The sequence below is a fragment of the Parasteatoda tepidariorum genome, chromosome 6, assembly GCF_043381705.1.
Source record: "Parasteatoda tepidariorum isolate YZ-2023 chromosome 6, CAS_Ptep_4.0, whole genome shotgun sequence".
In the NCBI taxonomy this organism is placed as follows: domain Eukaryota; kingdom Metazoa; phylum Arthropoda; class Arachnida; order Araneae; family Theridiidae; genus Parasteatoda; species Parasteatoda tepidariorum.
The window spans coordinates 93,814,178-93,836,524 of record NC_092209.1 but is presented as its reverse complement, the minus strand read 5'-3'; the positions used below and the strand labels follow the sequence as shown (position 1 = coordinate 93,836,524).

General features: G+C 28.0%; 1 protein-coding gene, 1 long non-coding RNA gene and 1 other non-coding gene across 3 annotated transcripts in view; 1 reads left to right on the top strand and 2 right to left on the bottom strand.

Moving 5' to 3' along the window:
* Nucleotides 1-4,804, bottom strand: part of LOC139425781 (uncharacterized) — a 5,974-nt gene extending 1,170 nt beyond the window's left edge. Inside the window, exons 1-2 of the long non-coding RNA XR_011636925.1 lie at nt 4,670-4,804; nt 2,673-2,800 (exon numbers count right to left, since the gene is read on the bottom strand). This is a non-coding gene — a long non-coding RNA (uncharacterized lncRNA). The remainder of the gene's footprint in view (nt 1-2,672; nt 2,801-4,669) is intronic.
* A 3,332-nt stretch (nt 4,805-8,136) lies between these two features.
* On the bottom strand, nt 8,137-8,217 carry TRNAL-UAG (transfer RNA leucine (anticodon UAG)). The gene has a single exon. It is a non-coding gene; the product is annotated as a tRNA-Leu (tRNA).
* Nucleotides 8,218-8,434: 217 nt separating this feature from the next.
* The window catches only part of LOC107436615 (RNA polymerase II subunit RpII15), a 17,231-nt gene continuing 3,318 nt past the window's right edge, over nt 8,435-22,347 (top strand). Inside the window, exons 1-5 of the mRNA XM_071182887.1 lie at nt 8,435-8,569; nt 8,928-8,999; nt 10,895-10,949; nt 14,298-14,371; nt 20,237-20,363. Of these exons, the coding sequence (XP_071038988.1) occupies nt 8,565-8,569; nt 8,928-8,999; nt 10,895-10,949; nt 14,298-14,371; nt 20,237-20,363 (333 nt within the window). The 5' untranslated portion in view covers nt 8,435-8,564. The remainder of the gene's footprint in view (nt 8,570-8,927; nt 9,000-10,894; nt 10,950-14,297; nt 14,372-20,236; nt 20,364-22,347) is intronic.

The window sequence follows — 22,347 nt, the reverse complement described above, 5'->3', positions numbered from 1 at the left end:
TGTCGATGAAATGAACCAGACCCATTTTTTTCATTGCTCAATATTTTATCACTTAAATAAAATTTATCAAAGTCACATTAATATCGTATTCAATAACTGTAGTTATGTAACATGGAATAGGAGAAACATCAGTGTAGGACAGTGTTTCCCAAACTGTGATACGCGTACCCCAAGGGGTACGGGAACAGTTTAGCGGGGGTACGCATTCTTATGCAAAATATCTTGCAATAAACGAAAATTTCAGAAAATTTCACTCAAAAACAAAGCTAGCCATGAAAATTTACGATTACGTATTTTTCTATTTGCTATTTTTTGCAGAGTTAACAGTTAATAATTATTGGTGTCAACAGCAGATGTGATTTTTAACTTTTGCGCAATTTTTGACAGCAAAAAAAAAAATTTTATTAGTGGTACGCAGCGTTACGAAAAATTTAGAAAGGGTTTACAAAAGTCGTAAGTTTGGGAATCACTGGTGTAGGATATACCGGACAAAGGTATACCGGGCAGTGTCACTTAACTATACCTACAGTCCCTGGCCAAATTATTAGACACACTATAAGATTCTATGTAAAATCTTAATTATCACGTGATACTCTATACAGCTTTATTGTTTTTATGTGACTGAAACCGGTTTGCACTTGTTTACGTTAGTGTGTCAATGGGTTAAATGAGACGATAGATAATGTAAATTCGACGATTGGATAAATTTAGACGATATATTATATAAATATAGAATATTTATTATATCAACAATTATACAGTCAAACCCCGGTATAGTGAACGTTCAAGGGACCGAAATTTCGGTTCACTATATCAGTACTGCAAACAATTTTTATCCATTTTTCCGATCTGCTCCCTTTTATGACACATTATTTAAATAAATGACCCACAAAGAAAAATACAAAAAAAATTTTTTAAAAAGAACAACATGAAGTTACAAAAAAATGTGCTAACTTTTATTTTTTGTGACTCTTCGTCCTGCGTACAAAAAAATTAGGGATATCCTTTATTTGTTAAACTGAATGGATTGTTTGGAAACTTGGATGGAAAACTGAGATAGAAGAAGCAAACAAGAGAAAATGCTTATGGCTACATTCCTACTCAATAGATGGTTTTAAATATCTCTATATGTATTTTATGTAAAAATTTCAAAATGACCAAAAAATGAAAACAAACTGTGGAAGACAGAAAAAAGTTCATAATATCCAAATTTCCTCTCTTCTTTTGATTCACTATATCCACAAAAAATAACATTATTTATGCATACACGGGAGCGAACATTTCGTTCACTATATCCGGGAGTTCACTATAAACCATGTTCGCTGTAGCGGGGTTTAACTGTATTCGTATATTATAATACGAGAAATTAGATCAAATTCTTAGACGCACTGCAGTTTTTTAAAAATGACATGATTTGCGCGAGTTTCTGTGCAATACTTTTATATTTAAATTAAATACACATGTAATGGGTTTTTATTCAGGAGATATTTTATATACTTCTTATGTGTATTTATTTTTATTATTTTTGACGTACTCCATTACAACGTTCACCAATTGATACAGGAATGTAATCAAATGCATCCGAGTAAAAGCTGTATAGAATCGCCTGATTGATATTTAACATAGAATCTTATAGTGCTTCTAATAATATTCCCAGGGACTGTATAATATTTGTGATATTATCAATTTGGTACATTAAGTCATCGTTAGTGATTGCTATCAATGTGCGTTGTTATCGTGTTTTTGTCATACTTGATACACCTAATATTGGTGAGCCTGTTAACTCTGGTGTTGTTCCTCTTCGAACGGACGGAATATGGTTAACGCAGGTCCTTATAATAGATAAGTCACCCGGATAGCACCGTTACCAGATTGTCATGGTAACTCATTTGTGTAGTCACATGTGACTTCTGCGGCGTCGATGTGTGGTTACTATGTCCGCCTTTAATCGCGTCAAATTTGTTATGTCACCCAGACGTTAATATGACGTAAAAGTTTGTTTAAAAAAAGTATTTATTAATTTTTTTTTTATCTATAATTTATTTTATTACCTATAGGCAAAATGGGTCTAGGTTTGGATTTGATGAAGATCACACACTGTGTTCAAGAGTAGTAGTAAACAGGGCGCATGCGTTGCTATAGCGACCGCTGCTGTTTTTCTTTTCACTATCAGGCATTTTTAATGTACTTAGATAAAAATAATTTAAAGTATTTTTTATATTCTTTTTATTATGAACGTATAATGACGGGCTTGACGGTGATTTCAATGTAAATATGAATACTGAAGAAGGAAAAGTATTTTGAAACAGGTACATAGGCAGGTTCAAGCCGACGACAAACATCAATGGAGACAGTTTTTGCAACCCATGATTTGAAATGCTGTGGCGTTTAACGGAGTCCATCCAGAAAGAAAAAAAATTTTGACCCATGGGTAGCCAGTGATCGTAATAAAGCGATCACAACTTTTTTGTTTATTTTGTTTGTTTTTTTTTATTTTTAAATATTTTTTTTATTATAATTTTAATCTAATTTATTAATACTTTCCCTGCGACTTTTCTTCTAAGCTCTTCAAGCATTTTTGTTCATCAAAATCATATTTTTTTGAAAATTAGTTCCATTTCAATGACTACTTACGTTAGAATTAAAAACACAATAACAGAAGAAATACTCACCTATTATTCACAGTCACTTCTTCTACTAATGCCTACCATCTAAACCTACCTGGTCGACCTACAAATGGTGGCGGTGGCTCTGACAATGTAAATTTTTCAGCTACTACCATTGAGATTATAAGAGCTATCTAGGAAAACAGAAAATTCTTAAATCGCGTGTATTTATAATAAAGACGCTGATACATAATGACCCTCTTAGAATTTTTGAAATAAAGAAATTCAAACAATTTGTATATTAAAAATAATAAAGTACTAAGATTCGAACCTTAATCTTTTACAATGACAGCTAACAGGTGAGCCATCCTTTTGTATATTAGGAACGTAAAAGTAATTAACACTTTAACAAGGAAAAAAAGCTTTTACCAAACTCTGACGATCAACTAACTATATGTGTTAATAAAGAAAGACGCACATTCTTAAAAACCATCTTCCTGTAGTTTTAAAATAATTATAGTTAGGACAATCTGGTAGGGTTGAAAAGCTTCCGTCAGTTAACCCTATCTCAATTTTCTTTGTAAACTGGTTTTGGAAAATTCTTAATTTGCCCTCATTAACCTTGTCAATGATTGCTAACATTTATTGTGAATATTAAAATTGAGGCCCTTAATAGAAACATTTTTAACAGCTTCCCTGATTATCCCGAGTAAACTCGGGTATGTATATATTGCAAATATTCATTATCCCGAGTAAACTCGGGCATAGCAGAATGCGTCAATACGTTTTGTTTTATCACGGTTTTACTCGGTCGAAAGCAAAACGAAAAAATAATAATAATCTGCTGTGATTGGAAGTTTACCGATATTTGTTTGGGAGTTTTAGCTATTTGTGGAACTGCAGACGTGTTTTGTACAATTGCATATACGATGGTTGAGGAATTTGCGTAGGAAGAAAAAAAAGTAAAGAAATGGCGTTCACGAGCGAAAGTAAGGCAGATAATTTTTTTAGATGATGAAGATGTGTATACATACAAAGACTAATATAGAAATTTTTTCATTTGCCCGAAATCATTTGGGATAGTAAACTGATGGTAAATGAAATATTTTTTACGCATGAAAAAAATTAAAATTTCAGCTTAGAACTTGTGTATTATGTTATGCACATTTTTTGATGAAAAAAAAAAATATGTTGATTTTTTGGATTTTTTTTTTTTTTTTTTTCAAAAAATTTTTTAAGGGAAGCCGTTAAGCTCTGTGGTGGCTGATGTTAATGTCGTACTGTTTCATTCGTTTTTTATTTTTTTCGCTTATTATTATTTACAACTTGAATTTATTATTTATAACTTGATTCTATCTTGAGCTACCTTTTGATAGATGAAGGTTGACATAGTCGATAATTAAATCTCATCAAGGGTGACCTGCGGAGTGCCCAACATTGATTTATGGTCCTTAATGTGGACCATCCATTCGATTTGCTTAAAAATATATACTGCTCGAAGAAAAAAAAACCGGTGAAGTAAATTATGTATCCCGGTCAATAAGCTATATTGAAGAAATTTAATAATGAGCGAAATGCTATAAACAAGAAAAAATAAAGGGGGAAAAATAATGAATGAAATGCTATAAGCAAAAAAAAATGAAGAAAAAAATAATGAGCGAAATGCTATGAACAAAAAAATGAAGAAAAAATATAATGAGCAATATGATATAAATACAAATAAATAATAACAAAAAATAATTAAAAAAAATATTTAAAAAAAATGAAAAAATAATTAAATAAAAAAACAGCGTATATCAACTAGTGGTATCCGTTCATCGAATTCTATCACAGATAAAATTCTGGAAGGGGTGTAATGTGGCCTAACTGCCAATACAAGTTGACTGATTCTAACTTAAAGCGCTTGAGAAAAAAAGCTCAAAAAAACATAACTAACAAGTGATACCTAAAGAAGTTTTGTGGTCTCTCAGACCCTTATGATAAATAATCGTCATACATTGATCACCTAAACAAGCATCATGCAATGTAAAACTTACTGATTATTGTTATAAATATATACTTACCGTGATGAATATTCGCGTATTTAGAAATTTCATTATTTAATTTAAAGCCTAGACAAAATCAGAATTATAAATGAATTTTAATAAATAACGAAATAAATTCTTTAACATTTCAAACTATTGGCAAAAAAGAAGCTATATTACTTGTAACTTGCTCCAAAAATACTAAAATTAAAAACAAAACCTACGTCGTGGACAAGGATTTACACAGCTGGAAAAAAAAAGTTATTGATTTTAGTCAGGTATTTAGATTTTATCCTAAGTTTTATTTTCTCTCAAATTTGACATTCGAATATCTTTATTATCTCTTTTATGCTTTTTTTTAATTCAGTTTCACCTTTTATGAAGAATTGCACCTGTATCAGAAATTTTCCGAAGAATATTATTAAATTTTGTGTATTTCGCGAATTATGTAGAAGTACTTTACTTACTTAATATAGAATCGTAAATGAAATTTTAATCAACTCAGTAAAATACATACAGGGTTCACCAGCACACACGTATTAGTATTAAATATGAAGATATTCTAAATTAATATAATCTTGAAAACTTTTGGTCCCAAAGATATTTAAATCTAGCAACAAAAAAAAATTTTTTTTTAGAGTTTAATATACCAAAATGATTTTGTTTTTACTGCAATATTAATTCTTCATGCTTTCTTTTTCTTTTTAAGATTCGCGATTTTGCCACTTGGCCTTAGTTGTCTAAACTAGGAAGCCAGTCACTCAAGCCATTTTTATTACTAACCTCTGAAACAAAAGGAAAAATCTGAAGAAATATCGAAGAAGAATTGTCAGAAACTGTCGACTAAATCTCTAAGATGACTAAAACAAAATTTAGGAAAGAAATTCAAATTCTTAAGCTAAATAAAAGTCATTTGACAATTAGTGTTTGCCTCACAAAACAAAAGCACTGAACAGAAGCAGATCCAAGGGAGCCGGCAGCAGGGTGCAAGGGGGTGCACTTGCACCCCCCTGGGTTTTTTTTAAAACAATTAAAGAGACACAGAAAAACAATTTTGTTATAAAAAAAAAATTTTAACCTTTTAGTTGCGNAAGGGGGAAGAGAACCACCGGTACAACTGTTGATCCAGCGCCGCAATAAAAGAAGTTTTTTCTACCGGTACATATGCTGTACCAGCCGCAACCAAAGGGTTAAACATATTTTTATTGAAAAGCAAATAATTAAGTAATTATTGATACATAACAATTAAAAAATTGTTTAATAAAACAAGAACTGTAATCGTCTTGTTTTTTGTCCAAATCTGTTTATAACTTTCTCAATAAATTCTGAGTCATCTTTGATTCTTTTCTTTTGCACACTGAGCATGCACAAACTTGGCAGATATCTAAGATATATTTTTAAATTTCATTTAATTAAATATAAGTAATATTATATTTTCTATTAGTTATTTCGCTTAACAAAGGTGTATAACACAAACTGACTTCTCACAACTGTAAAACTTCATCAACGCAATAAATACCAATGTAAAGCATGCAGAAACTCGTTAGTATACGAAACTACTGTTTGTAGTTATTTGTGAAGTCAGTAGCTATGCCAGCGCCATCAATACAGTTTCTCATGGCAAAATTTGCAAGTACAAGAAATTCATTCGTACTTTTTTTAAAAAATATCTTGTTAACAATGAAGAAATCTATCTTAAAAAAATTAACAGAAGAAAGTATATGTAATAACAAAACAAAATGTAATAACAGAATATTTTTTTTAAAAAAATTCGCTTTTTTTTTGGGGGGGGGGATAGTTTGTTAGAGAGTTGCACCCCCTTTTATATTATTCTGCCGGCGCTCTTGAGCAGATCGCTGTCATTTTTTATACCTTATAAACTGTGCATTTATTATTATTAATAATAACAACCTAACGGTTGTTTAAAAGCAATGAAAAACAATTGATGGAAATTTTATCAGGAGTCCGTGCCAGTCCAAGTCCAGAACCTCTTTACAGTAGTTTTAGTAGTAAAGTGATCAAAATTTCGCTTGCATAATTCTACCCACATGCGCATGAAAGCTAGTTAATAAAACCGTCGAAGTTAAATAAATAACTAAACTTGTTTACTGAACTAGCAATGACTGATTATTCTCCTGTAACGCCTACTAACAACGGCCGCAATAGCTTTTGAAATTTTCTTCCAATATTTAAAAAAATATGTATTTATATTTTATCAATGTATTTTTAAGGAAATGTAATAAAATAGCTGCATAGATAAAGAACTTAATAATCTGGGTTCATCAGTTTTTGTGCCAAACCTTTGAAACNAAAAAAAAAGATTATATAAATAAATAAAATAAGAAATAAATATAAAAAACTACATTTAATAAATAATTATTGGACTTATATTATTGTTGTTGTTAATTTACGTCGCACTAGAGCTGCGCAATGGGCTATTGGCGACGGTCTGGGAAACATCCCGAAGGATGATCCGAAGACATGCCATCACAATTTTGATCCTCTGCGGAGGGGATGCCCCCCCCCCGTTTCGGTGGCCCGACGACCTGCGCGCGAAGTCGAGCACTTTACGGTAGCACAGTTTAACGAGGACCAATACCGCACACTGACCGTAGCCAGTGATGCTTGACTTCGGTGATCTGCTCTGCTGGGAACCGTGTCTTAACGATCAGTCCACTGCGGGACTGGACTTATATTAAATCACGAAATAATATACGTTGCGAAATTTTTATTCAAATCAGATAAAAATTTATGGAGCACATAAATATGAAAAGCGTTTCTATTGGAGGAAAAAATGCCATTCTTCGTTTTGATATTAATTTTAATATCAAAATTTATAATAATTTTTGTAATAAAATAATTATTAATAATAATTTTTATACAATTTTAATTCGATTTATATTCCTTACATACAATACGAAATACGCTGTATCTTTCTCTTTTCTGTGAATTTCTACTTAATCTCTCGAAGAAAAAAATTCTTAAACGTGTGCATGCACTATTATAATATAAAAATAGAAAATAAGTAAATAAATATAAATAACAAGTTATAGTTAGTTTCTATTTACTATAGTATGCAATTTATTACTATTTATAGTTATTAATAAGTTTTTTACCCCTTATTTTTTTCCCTTATTCATCTAATTACTATTATTATTATTAATATTTTGAAAGTTGGGGTGGTTTTTTTCAAAAAATCTAAAGCATTTCCAAAAGTTGAGTATTTATATACAAAAAAATTCATCATAAATAATGATGAAATGTATTAATATTCTGAAAAATAATGATAGTATTTTTTAAGAGATTAAATATCTTAAGTCAAAAAATTTTAATTGAATGACTTAATTTTTTTAATATATTGCTTTTTTAAATTGGTATATTTGTGTAAGTTTGCGATAAATGAAGACAGAAATAATCTTCCAGATAACTAATAATTTGAGAAATTGGTATTTAATTTTTTTGTTTTAAATGGTTTATGAGAACACAAATTTATAAAAATATACTTATGATAGCGGTGGGATTCGAACCCACGCCTTTAACAGACTGGTGCCTAAAACCAGCGCCTTAGACCACTCGGCCACGCTACCTTGCTCAAGAAAACGGAATTTATATTTAAATGCTGTAAGAATATTTAAACTTAGAAAAGTTTATTTAAGATACTGAAATGTTGAAATTTTAACTGAAACAATACACGATTTTAACTTGCTTCTCATGAAAGATATTAATTTTTTCAGAGATATACAATATCCTTCTAAAGCAGAAGATTACAAGCGCAAATTAACAAATAAGTTAAATTAGTGTAAAGCTGGGCAGAAACAAGAAGATAAAAGCGAACTATACTAAAATAAATACCAAGTAAATATCAGCTTGTTTTGTCAATACTTGTTAGAAGACCTCGTCCCGAATTCTAATTTATTACTAATAACCCTTCAAAATGTCGTGAGTACTTCAGACATATTTTGGAAAGAAAATTCTCTGTATCCATCCATTAATTTCTGTAACTACTCACTTAAGGTATTACTTGATTCAAAACTTCATTCGCATCATACAAGTTGGAAATAATTATATATTTTTGAAGTGAGTGAAGTTTTTAATCAAGTCATATCATACCGATTCAATTTCTTGGAATTATTTGTTTAATACTCAATAAGGGTTGTAATATGCTTAACTAGTAAAACGTTTCTTCGGTTTGATTATATTTTTATTTTTTAAAAAATGCTTCATTTTGATGATCAATATTTCTGTTTTCAACAGTGTTATTATTAAATTTCTGATATTAAAACAAGCTCGTTTTAAGTTTTAGCCAGAAAACTGGACCAGTTAGCGCAGGTGGACCCGGTTTTGTTGGTATCAAGTTCTGTCAAGAATGGTAATCATCTTATGACTGTATTATTTGACAAGATATTACTTATTTGTTCATTTCATTAAGTAATTCTATGTCTGCAAGTTAAACTATGTGATTCAATTTTATTAATTAAAAATATTACTTTGTCAGTTCAACTTTCCTTAAATACTTTTACCTCAACTGTTGTGGGAAAAGATCTTCATAAAATAATGGCCATGTTGCAGCCCAAGAGAAACTTTAAAAAAGCCGCAGAAAGGGACCAACTGTTAGAGTATGACTCATACCCACCCCTGAACAAAGTTCTACTTATTTTTTTTTTTTTTTTAGCATACAAGTCTGAAACACACCTGAAAAGTCATGAGAAATCATGGAAAGTCATGAGTATCGGTTTTGAAAAAAATTTGTCTTGAAATGTCATGAGTTTAGGTTCCCGAGAAATCTAATTTTTAAAATAGAATTTTTCCCGCCCCCCAATTTCATGGGGTTCCAAATGTCTGAATTTGTAACAAAATCCCTACTCAGTCATATTTTATTAAAATATAAAATGTTTTATTATGTTCTTTAAAAATTATGGCCATGTTCTTTAAAAAACATCATTCTAAAGCGAATTATCTTTTAAATTTCTGTGTGTTATTTTCTTGCCTCGGAAATGCCACTTCTGTTGACGTAGTGAAAATTAGAATTATCATCAATATGAAAGTATCCTTACTGATATAATTATGTGTAAAGACAAATTTACCATTTAATAAATGATAGAATTATTTTTAATAAGTAAGCTATTATTTTTTTGTTTTTTTTTTTTGTTTCAGTTTGCATTTAATTTTATATCATAAATATTAGTTAGCTTTAAAAAATGAAAGGAGGTTTGTTTGAGATGCTTAGTTTTTTCTGTAGTAACTTTTTTTTCTAATTTAACTTTCCACTCTAAATTAGTGATTTCATTGTCGTAAGTGCACTTTGACTGCAACATGAGGTTGTTAAGACCTCTTTCGAAGATTGTCAAAAGGAAGATTGTCTAAATTAGAATATCACACAAATATTTAGAATTCAGTTTAATCTACTTATTTTGTTTTATTAATATTTTTTGTTTTGATATTTTTCCTTATTTGACCTTTTCTGCATTTTGTGCAGAGGTTTTAAACAGTCGCTGGGAGAGGTTTTAATAGTTTCTCTTAAAGGATTTCTTCAACATTAAGTCTATAGAAAAAATTCTGTGCTTCCCAAAAGTAGTCGTAAATAGAGGAGGTGGCTACGTAAAAAAGTTTTATTGCCATGCATATGCATAATGATTTTTCCAGAACAATTTTTTATTTTATTAGAAAACATATTTGTATGACAAAAATATTGTATAAATAATATTGGTAATGTAATTTTATATTTTATTTAAATAGCAAATTAAGTCTCCATTTAATTGTTTTTAGATCAAATATTGATTTATTACAATATTTTTGTCATACAAACAAGTGGGGTCCATTACCACTTGTTGATGGTGAAACTTCTTTTTACTTGATAAAATAAATATTTCAGATGTATATGAAAATTTCCCAATAACAGGTTCAATATATTTAAATAAAGTGATGTATTTTTCCTAAAATATCTATAAAAAATATTGTGGGATTCTTTGTAATTATTGGCTATTTCTTTAATTATAGGTACTCAGTACCTGTTGACATTAAAACTTTCTTAGATAATTTCTAAATTTAAATGTTAAGATCTCCGTTTTTAATTTAAGTTTAGAAATTATCTCCATCTTACTCTATCTTAATTTGAAATAATATTTTACATTCTATTTCAATTTAATTGCTTAATGTTGTTTCCCAATTTCTTTTTTTGCATACTTTTTCTTTTATTGTTAAAATTTAATACTATGTATTTAATTTTGTATCATAAATTTAATACTATTTTTTTCTGAATTTTAGTAACAACATGTTATATCCGAGGGAAGACAAGGAAAATAAAGTTCTTTTGTATGCTGTAAGTCTATTTTAAAATGTTTAGATTTTTTGCTATTGCTTGATTTTATGGATGTATTTTTTCTTTTTAATTAAATGAATAAGAATATATAAATAGCACCATAGAAAGGTAATATTTTATAAAAGGTAGTTTCTTCTGCAACATTTTCTAAGTGATTTTCTTTTTTCAGCATGTTATTTATAAGTTATATTCTAACCAGGGTATCTGTGAGCCTGGAAAGTCATGTGAAATCATGGAAAGCAGTGAATTTTCGTATTGAACAAAATTTGTCATGTTTTTAACTATTTTTTTTTTTTAAAGTCATGGAAATTCATCAATTTAGGTCGCCAAAAAATCTAATTTTTGAAATGAAATTTGCCCCACCTCCAATTTCATGGTGCTCCGAATATCTGAATTTGTAACAAAATCATGGACCCATATTTTATTAAAATATAAAATGTTTTTAACATTTTCTTTAAAAATTATGGTGTTTCAAAATATGAAAGAAAAAACATTATTTCTAGAGCGAATTATCTTTTAAACTTCTGTGATTTCAGAATTATTGTTATTGTTATTTTTTTTTATCAATTTAAAATTCTAGCTAAAGCAAGCCAGTCATTGGCAAATTATTTGCTTTTGTATTTTTTTCAGCCATTTTATTGCTTCAACTCTTTCTTTGCTCTGTTTTTTAAATTTAAAATCTATAAATATGAAGATGCAGAGTATAGCAGTTTCGGTTATACCTATCATTTCAATTAATGTTATTATAATGCTTTTTTTAATTTATTGTTGTGTTTTTGTAAAATAGTAGTTTTAGTGAAAATAGTAACCTCGTTAAGTCATGTAAAATTCTAGAAATTAATCATGGAATGTGATGAATTTGAAAATGTAGTAGATACTCTGTCTAACATTTCAGTATAGAAATCGTAAGCATCAAGAAACCCCATGGCAGAATCACGGGGACATTGTCACAGAATGCTGTTCTTTCAAAAAGTTTTTAAAATTTTTTTTATTTTTTACAAAAATTTACACGTAACATTTGAACCATACATTTAGATAATAACTTTTTGACAAGCTCAATTTACCCCGATAGTATCATAAATCAATGTAATGTTTTGATTGTATTTTCTGCAGCTATTGATTTTCATGTGGATTTTAAATATCCCGGTATCTTTCAAACAATATAGAAAATTCGAATCATGCGTTTGAGTATTTACTTTCTTTCTAAGGCAATAATTCTATCTAATTTTTGGCTGTTATTGCAATTGATTTCTCGTTTCTAAGTCCAATATTTTTTTATTGCCACAACCTAATCTCGAAATGAAACACATTTGAGAAATCCGATTTGCGCGATTTCGTTGTCCACCTTTTTTCCAGCAATTACATGATCTATTTACAAAATGAGAAAAAGAAAATAATTTGGGAGCTCCCCCTCCCTCAACAAAATTTGAGAATATCACCCATAATATTAGAATAAAAAATTTCTGATATGTTGGAATTTTAAAAAAATTATACTTTTTTTAATTTATTTATCTTTTTTGAAAACGCGGCGCTTTTGTTATTATTAAAGTATCTTGCAGAAAGATATTAGTGCTAGAGAGTTTTGTCACAGATAGCTCAAAAAAATTCTGCCACAGGGTCAAGAAATAACTATATTTAATCGTATTTTTCTTTGAAATAAATAAATGAAAAAAATATTAATTAAACCATAGATAGTTACTTCAGGGTTCCCGCAGTACTTGAAAAACCTTGAATTTTGTTGAAAAAAATCAGAGCCCTGAAAAATCCTTGAATTCTGCCACAGGGTACTTGAAAATTACTTGATTTTTTGGAATTAAAATGATACTAATCTTTCTTACAAGACAGCAGTAAAAAAATAATATGTTAGACGAAAATTATAGAAATTCTGGTAGATGCAATTTTTAATGTTGAAGTGAAAAGGGGTCAAAGAAGATACAAAAATTTTCTCTCCTAGATTTTTCACTCCAGATTATCGTTCATTTCTAATGTTTAGAAAGCTGAAATTTCTAGCATTTTTTAGTTTTTGTCACACATCATGATTCACATTAAAAAATGATTTATCAAACACACATGATTTCAGTTAAAGTTATTTCTGAATCATGTAACGTGATATGTATTTAAGTAATTTCAGAATCGTGCATCAAAATTCTTATTCAAGTAGTTTACATGGTATTAGAAGGATCTGAGAATTATGCATTGCGATTCATATAAAAGAGATTTAAGAATTAGTGCTTGCAATTCTCATCAAAATGATTTATGAATCACGCAGATTTGTTCTAAAATAAGTAACTTTTAGGCAACAAATTACAATTTCCCTCATAATGATCACAATTATTATCTAATCACATGTTTTACATCTTGTTAGTTCCTGTGTTTGGTTATATCTGATATTCATATTGTTCTGATTAAGAAACATACACCACAATTCGATTTCAGTTTACAAATAGCACATTGTGATACATGATTTACTCAAACTTCGAGGCTTACTTCACCCTTCTTATAATTTTGATTTACGTGTAGTATATCTAGATTTGTATAAATGTGATTTTTAAAGATTTTGCATGTTCATAAAATTTTAAATCTTGCTTCGCATTTTTTGGATCTATTTTAAAGAAAATAAAGCTTCATATTTCTTACTTAGTTTTCTGTAAAATATTGTTCTACAATAGATTTTATTGTGTTTAAAATACATTACTGATATTCCAAAGTAACAAAATCGATAATGTGTTATTAAAATTGAAACAGATGTGCTAAATGGATATATTTTGATATTTTATCTAATTATATACATTTCCTGTAACCTGAAATTTAAATTTAGCATATTTTTTAAAAAAAGTATTTATATTTTTATAACCATGCAATTACATAAACTTCATTAATTATTTACTATGCTTGTTTAATGTAATTTCATTTTTTATTAATTCTAATTTACTTCATCAAATTTTTCATGAAAAGTTTCACTGGTGCTAGTTTTTAAATGTTCGCTACTGTCAATTGGAGTTTTTTTAGTCAATTTATGTCAATTGAAATTTTTCAAAGTGATTTGAAGTAGCAATATAACTGTCAACCATTTGCATCAGTAGCTGATAAATTAAATTATTATTATTATTATTATTTTGTCAAATAAGCTTTGTGCTTTGAAAATATGCAATTTCTGCTTTAATGTAATTATAAAATCTTGTTGACGTGTACTTTAGTATATTAACCGTCATACTGAATGGGTCCTTGAATTTTTTTTTCCAAAATTGAGTGGGAACCCTGTGCTTGATTTTCCCAGTTTCTCTACTTCTTCTAGTATTTTGTGAAAGTTTTTTTACACGTTATTTATGTATGATATTTTTATTTCAGTGCCGAAACTGTGACTATCAAGAAGTGACCACTAACAATTGTATCTATGTCAATAAAATTACCCATGAAGTGGAGTAAGTGGAATTTAAATGTATTTTATACTTTAAAACAATTCTTTATTTTATCTATTTATTGTTCTTACTGATGCAAGATTTTTGTTTGACAGTAACATTTAAATTATAGTCAAATAATCAACAGATATTGATTTTAGTGAACATTGTTACTTATGTTGTAAGATTTCTAATTAAAAATGAAAATTTAATTAGTTTTCAACAAGTTTTGATCTAAAGTGATGCTGTAATTCTTTATGTCTTTGTATTCTGAAACTTTTTATAGATATTAATTTCACTGGATGTGTAAAAAAAACCCTGTTTGAAAGTAAAGTTAGTTGACAAGTTAATTTTGTTTTTAAAAAAAATCCACAAAAAATGGATATTTGGTTATGGTATTTGACATCATAAAAAATCATTAAATCTGAAGGAAAATAATGATAAAAATTCAAATAATTGTTTTTGTGATAAAACATTTACAAATTTAGTATAATTTTTGCTTATTACATTCACTACACTGTTTGATTATTATAAACTTATCATAACATAATCAAATAACATTTTGGTGTTATATAAACTGTTTTGTCATACTGTTTACAAGTTTATGTTTATATTGACCAGAATATAGAGTGTGTGAGAATATAATATAGAAATATTTTTTTCTATAAATAGATTATATTTAATGTGCAGTCAGTTAATTAAAACCTTTTTCACAAAGAGTGTATTAATATTGATTTAATTACTTTCGAAAATGTGATGATGTGTTATGGGAAAGTTTCATGTTACTAAGTTCTATAAATATTTAAATACATTGTTCAGAAAGATATAAAAATCCTCACCAAGGTCATGTCTTTCTCAATCCAACTAGCATAATGTAGCTATCTATCGAGGACCTGGCTCTATTTTGCATTAAATAAAATATTCTGTGATTTTAAAGTACTATTTCGGATTCCCAACTACTTGCTATATTCAAAATATGTTAAAACAATTACATGTATATATCAGCCTTTTTCTTTCTTGATACAGTTGTACCAAGTTTACTTTTCATTTATATATTCATACTGTAATTATTTTTATTTACTTTTTAAGCAATCGATAAATTCCTGTTAATCATCTGATGGTTTAAGTATAAATTAAATAAGAGTTAGTTTCTGTAAAATTTTACACACGAAAAAAAAGTTTCAACTTTATGTTTTCTTCTTTAACTTTAATTGCTGCCTTTTCATATTTGTGTATTGTTGAACACTTCTTATTATTCAATTAATCAAATTAGTTAATTAAATAATAAGATTAATCAAATTAGTTAAAATGTTGGTTTTTTTTATCATATTAGTATTATCTTAACATTAATGTGCTATCTTGTCTGCATATAGGTAAAGCATTTATTCAATGATTTTTCTTTCAATATATAATTTAATTTTCTTGTCTTCAACAGTCAATTAACCATTCTCAATTCAGCTAAAAACTTATTCACAAATCATAATGTAATTTGTAACTATTATCAATCATTTATTGTTATTGAAAGGAGACTCTATAAAAATTACACTAGACATCATATACTCATTTTGAACTTTTCCTTTTAGAAAAAGTTTTGTCCTTAATTCAGCTAAAAATCACTTAGATAGAAGAATCTGTTTTAAATTTACTATCTTTGTATTTATTTTAATTTTCCATAACATATTATTTAATCATATTTAATACAAATTTTAACTATTTTCATAGAAATATATCAATTATATAATATTAACTATTATAATTATTTTTAACTCATAGTATTTAAAAAAAAAATTTTTTTAATTGAAAAATCTTTAAAAGAAATGACTTAGTTTATTATCTTTAAATTTTAGCTGGGGAATATACTGCTCTAGTTTTAATATCTTTCTAGTTTTTTAATTTAAATTTCTGATAAAGATATTAGAGATATCTTATTCTCTAAACCAAACTGCAACTACCATAGAATATTCTTCTTTATTCTTAATGCTCAATTTTTACATATTCATAATTACTTGTCACTTCTAGCATTGAGTAACAAAAATTTAGCTTGATAATTTTATTGTTAGTGTCTTCAGAAAGCAGGAAAAAACATAAGCTTTAACCCTTTCGTTACGACAGTTTTGTTACTTTTAAATCACTTCATATAGTATGAGGAAGATGATACGTTTGATGTTGGTGTAGTTAACTTCACACTTTCAGAAGCATTTCTTTTTTTGTTTTGTTGTTTGCAGAACAGTAAGCTAAAGTGATCTATTTTGAAGGTAAAGTTTATTCACATGTAACTAATAAAAAAAACTGATGACTTGTGCCATTGGTTTTTATTATTATTATACCATTCGTACTTTGCAGGAATAAATATAATGTAGATTTGTACTGTGCATATTTCAACAATTATTCTAGCAATTATTTCTGACTTAATTGAAAATAAAGAAACAACTAAGTTAGATGGATTTTTTTTCCTCCAAAAAATCTGAATGATTGATTTGAATTGGTTGAAGGAAAAAGAGACAGAAAACCAAGACAGTACATAAAAAACATGAAATATTAACTAGAAAAACAAAATTAATCTTCTTTAATGCTGGACACAAGAAATGCTTCAATATTTTTCCAAAAAGATTAAATCTTAGGAATTTATAGTCAAAAGGGAAATCGGGGTGTGATTTTTGTCACAAATTGGATATCACAAAAGCCAGGGATATTCATGTGGCTAAAGAATGGAAAGTTGCCAAGTGGAGCTATCAAGAAACATATAAAAGAATCAGCAAGCATCGTTACAATGAAAAGAGATGGACTCCGGGAAAAATCCAGATTTCCGGATTACCCTCTAACCGCGATTTGGAAATTGAACGTCCAGAAACTTCAAGAAATCATCCATCACTTTTATGTATAAAAATTCTTATTTATTTTATTTGAAAATATTGGAACTAGAATTTATACTTGGCATCTTTTTCATTTGTAAATATTTTTTCTGGTAGAATAAGCAATGTGATTGGAGATATAAGTAAACTTACTATATATAATTATTAATTTAAATTATGCTGCATTTAATTTATTTAGAATTTCATGTTGTGAAAATGTCAATAATTTAAATTTATAAAGACACTAATTTTTTGAAATATGCCATTAATGATTTCATTGAAGAAATTTATAGGATTTTTTAGCTGGGCTCACAATTACCCCTGAAGTAGGGCACTGGGTCCATGTCCAAGAGGTCGTGGGTTCAATTCCTGCCGACCGCAGACTTCTCATGTAGTAAATAGTGACTGATGCACGTTAAATCAGTCTGGTTTGTGTCCAGCCATCTTCCCATAGCAAATGATACGTCTAGGGATACTGATCCAGGAGTTTCCTTGTCTTCTGGATTGGTTCAAAATTACAAGGGTACAGAGTTGAACATTAGTAGTCGTAAACTCAAAAATTGGGTTGGGTGTTCAACGACTGTTATAAATATAAAATAAAAACATTATTTCAAAATATTTCAACTTATGTCAGAACAACTTTAAACAGTCAAAAATTAATGCGATATGCAAAGTTTTTGCTAAAATTAATGAAAAATTCAGTCAACTATATTTATTACTGTGTACAGTTTGACCAAACATTATCGTCTATTCTCGGACATTGAAGATTGATCTGCAAATACAAAATGAACTGAATAGTGGCTTTCAGGGTTCTCATGGTACTTGTAAAACCTTGAAAGTCCTTGAATTCTGTGATAGAGTACTTAAAAAGTATTTGATTTTCTCAAAATTAAAATCACTCATACTTGCATAAAAGCACGAAAAAATTCAAGTGGAATTGATAGAAATTCAAATCATTGCTCTTCCTTCATTTCTCATTCATCCATTTGTCATTTTCTTAAGGATAGTTAAGGTCAGAGAAGTGAGAGTTCAAGACCCCATATATTTATTTACCTCTTCTGTGATTATGATTGGATGACAAAATACAAGTAGGGTGTGGGAGAAATCAATTGTGGGATAAAAAATATTGAACCAAACCATGCCTAGTATTAATCACTGGTTTCATACAATTTGCTTCATTTATTTTCATGAAAAGTTTCACTGTCTGATGCCAGTTTTCAAAAGTTTTTCCAGTATTCCAGTTTTCACAAGTATCCAATGTCAATTGGAAAGTTCTATGTAGTTTTCAAAGTGATTTGAAACAGCAATATTCTAATCTATATAAAACTATCAGCCAATAATAATATATATAATCTGATAACTATTAGACCTTTGCATTGGGAGCTAGCTGTAAGCTATATGTATTAAGCAATCTACAACTATTAAACAATGTAAACTTACTTGATAAATTTAGTGAATAAATTTTTTTGTCAACTGAGCATTGTGCTTTTAAAAATATACTATTTCTACTTCTACGTAATTATGAAATCTGGTTTACATGTATTTTAGCATACTCACTATATTGCTGAATAAAAAATAAATTGATTTTAGGTCCTTAAAACTCATTGAAAAGTCCTTGAGTTTTTTAAAAAAAATTTTTAGTGGGAACCTTGGTATTTATTCAAGAAAAATAGCAACCAAAATTGTGGACTTTATTTCCAACAAGGTAATAAATAAAATTTTTGTAAAATTACAGAGACAGGAATTAAAAACTTGTGATATTATTGTTGAGGCTCCAGCTGTCTCCTGCAAGCACCTTTTATCTTTGTCAGATTAGTTGAACTGCAAAAGTAAGGTTCTGAATCAGTTTTCGAAATTCTAATGCAGACTTTAAATGAATTTTATTTGACAACAATTATTTAAAACAAAATTTAAATGCATTTTGTTGCCATGAAGGGAAAAAGTCTGGTGTCAGTGTTCGAATTATGAGTTCTTTTCCAAATATTATAGCCTGGCATTGTTTTAATCATTGCCGCCAACCTGTTTTAGCCAATTACGTCCAAGAAGTTAATCATTTTTATTGATAAAATTGATTCAATTTAATTTAGCAATCAAACAAAAATCAGATTGTCAAGAAAAATTCTTAGAAATTCTTGATTAATGCCTGTTCTATATCTCCTAATTTATCTGAAAATATTTTGTCTTGCATGTTTGGAAAGATATTGTGGTGCAAATATCCAACTTTTGGTTATTTAAGAAAATTAAAATGAAAAAAAGCTTATTTAGAACTTCCCTTTGGTAATAAAGAGGCCTTCTTTATTCTTATTATAAAAAAAATTACTCATATTTTCAAAAGTAATAGTTGTAAATTTTGTATAAAATAGCTTTTTGTTTTCAGTGTTGGGCTTAAAATTTCTAACAAAAATCTGAATTCTGAACATTAAGAAGGAATTAATTAAAGAAATCAATAATGCTCCATAATCCCCACCCTTAATATACTTGTATTAAGATTCTTTTTAAAAATAAAGCAAATATAAGGAAACAAATGCGTGGTTGCAAATTAATATTTAGGTGAGGTAAAAATACTGTAAAACTTAAATGAATCACTGCTGTAGAAAACAACAAAACCTTTTTGATTTCTTAAAGAAATGAAGGATTTGAAAGACAAAATTGAGGAATCCCTGAGTTAACTGGTTAACTGAGTTAACTGGTTTTTATATTTTTAATTATTCTTTCTTCAATTGGTCAGATTTTAAAACGTTTTTGTATTTTCTTTGCTTAAATAACAATTTACATGGTACATTTTTTATTTCGTTTTCCCCCAAGAATTTTAAAGGATCTATTTTAAAGACAGTGTTAAGGGTAATTCCCTGACCTTTAAATGTATTATGCTTTTAAATCAATATCATACTATTTCTAATGTCTTATGTTTTTAAATCAATATCATACTATTTTAAATGTCTTATGTTTTTAAATCAATATCAAACTATTTCAAAATGTCTATGTATTTTTTGTTTTCTAAAATGTAATGTGCTTTTTAAAACTTTCTTTTGTGTAGTGAATTGACGCAAATCGTATCGGATGTCATTCATGATCCTACTTTGCCGAGGACAGAGGATCACGTTTGTCCCAGATGTAGTCACAAAGAATCTGTGTTCTTTCAAGCTCAGAGCAGAAGGGCTGAGGTTGGTTTATTTCTTTTTTGTGGCTCACAATTGTTAAATTATGCTTGAAATACTATTTAGTTTAGTGTTATTCAACATCTAAGTATTTTATTGTATTTTTAAGAAAACAGATCTTTGGGGGAAATTATTTATTTTATTTAAATGTTTCTTAATGCTAAGTACATTAAACTAATTTTTTTCACTCAACAAAAAGTGCAATTTATTCTTAATAATTTTTCATTCATTTGTTTGACTTAGGTAAAGAAAAAAATTACATTTACAATTCAGTACATGCTGTAGCCAAACTCTTTATGTATCATAAAAAATATATTAATAAAATTTTTGTTCATGATTCGAAATACACATGTGTATAATACAGTATATAATATAATCATATATAACATATATAATAATACAGTACACGCACACAAAGTAGAAGTGTTTTTGACATTTTTTTTTAAAAATTTTCAAGAAATACTTAAAGGATTATTTTTTAACTTTAGAGGTGTTGTTTTTTAACTTTAAGACTTTTAACTTCAATTCATGCAATTTAACAATACCAGCTATAAATTTTAAAGCTTTAAGAGGTTTTGGACACCTACGAGAAATTATGAAAGAAAACAAATATTTTTATACATCCTATGCCAGAAAATCAAGCAATATGCTTTTAACTTGCATGGATTACTTTAGTTATTAATTGAAATAACTAAATAAAATTTAGTAAACCTACAGTAAATATTTATAGAAATAAGGACATTTTAATAAAACAACTTATTTTTTTGCTAAAACTTAATAAATATTCAATTGCATCAAACAATATTTTTGGAGCAATTTAAAATTAATTAGCAAAATTATTTGTTTAAAACTTTAAAAACCGTGCAAGATAAAAGTGTGGAAGGTAGTTCTTTGACACTGTGCATCCGCACATTTCTTAATTTTGTAGCAAATCAGATTTGGCAACTACTGCAAAAAATTGATGTGAATATCTTACAAATTTAAATTATTCAAGTGATTTTCTAAGTAGTTTTTGTATTTTGTAAGAGCTCAATATTTTATGAAAGCTCAAAACGATTAGGGGCTTTCCACAAATTTTATGGTTTCATAAAGCAAAATTTAACAAATGATAATACTTTGCAATATTCGTCCGGAAACCAAAATGTGGTGGAATAAGGAAAGAAAACATACTTTTATGGGGTGTGATCCCCACAATGTCGCTTTCATTATTAATAAATCTTGTTTAATAGTACAAAATGAAATTTCATCGAAATCCCTGATCATTTTGAGCTATCTTTCAAAAAATGGAAAAAACTACTTAGAAAATCGCTTGAAACTTTTTAAGATTTTAAAATCAAGCTTTTTTCATAAGTTGCCAAATACAATTCACTACAAAATTAAGATTTTTTTTTAAATTTTTTCATGTATACGCAGTATAAAAGAATCACCTTAAACACTTATATCTTGCACAGTTTTTAGCATTTTTTTTAAATTCAATTAAATGATAATAAATTTAATTCAATTAATTTTTAATTGCACCAAAAATATTGTTCGATTCCATTGAATAAGTAATAGCAAAAAAACGTAAGGCAAAAATATTTGTTGTTTATAAAAATGTCCATATCTAAATAAATATTCACTCTAGGTTTATGAAACTTTATGCGGATATTAAAAATAACAATTTAAGCAATCAGTACAAATTACAAGCTTATATCTCGATTTTCTGTCAAAAATACTTGTTTTCTTTCGTGATTTATTGTTGGTCTCCCAAACCTCTGAAAGCTTTAAACCTTATTGCTAAGTATAAAAAATCACATGAACTAAACATCTCATAAGTTATGAAATAATCCTTTAAGTATTTCTTAAAAAACTTTAAAAAATGTCGAAAACTCAAATCAATTATTGTAGGGTAGTGTGTAGGTTCTTCACAGGTTGGTAATATTTATGAAAAAAAGTTTGTTGGTTGAACATATTGATGATGAGGGGGGGGGGCTACAGGACACTTTGTCCC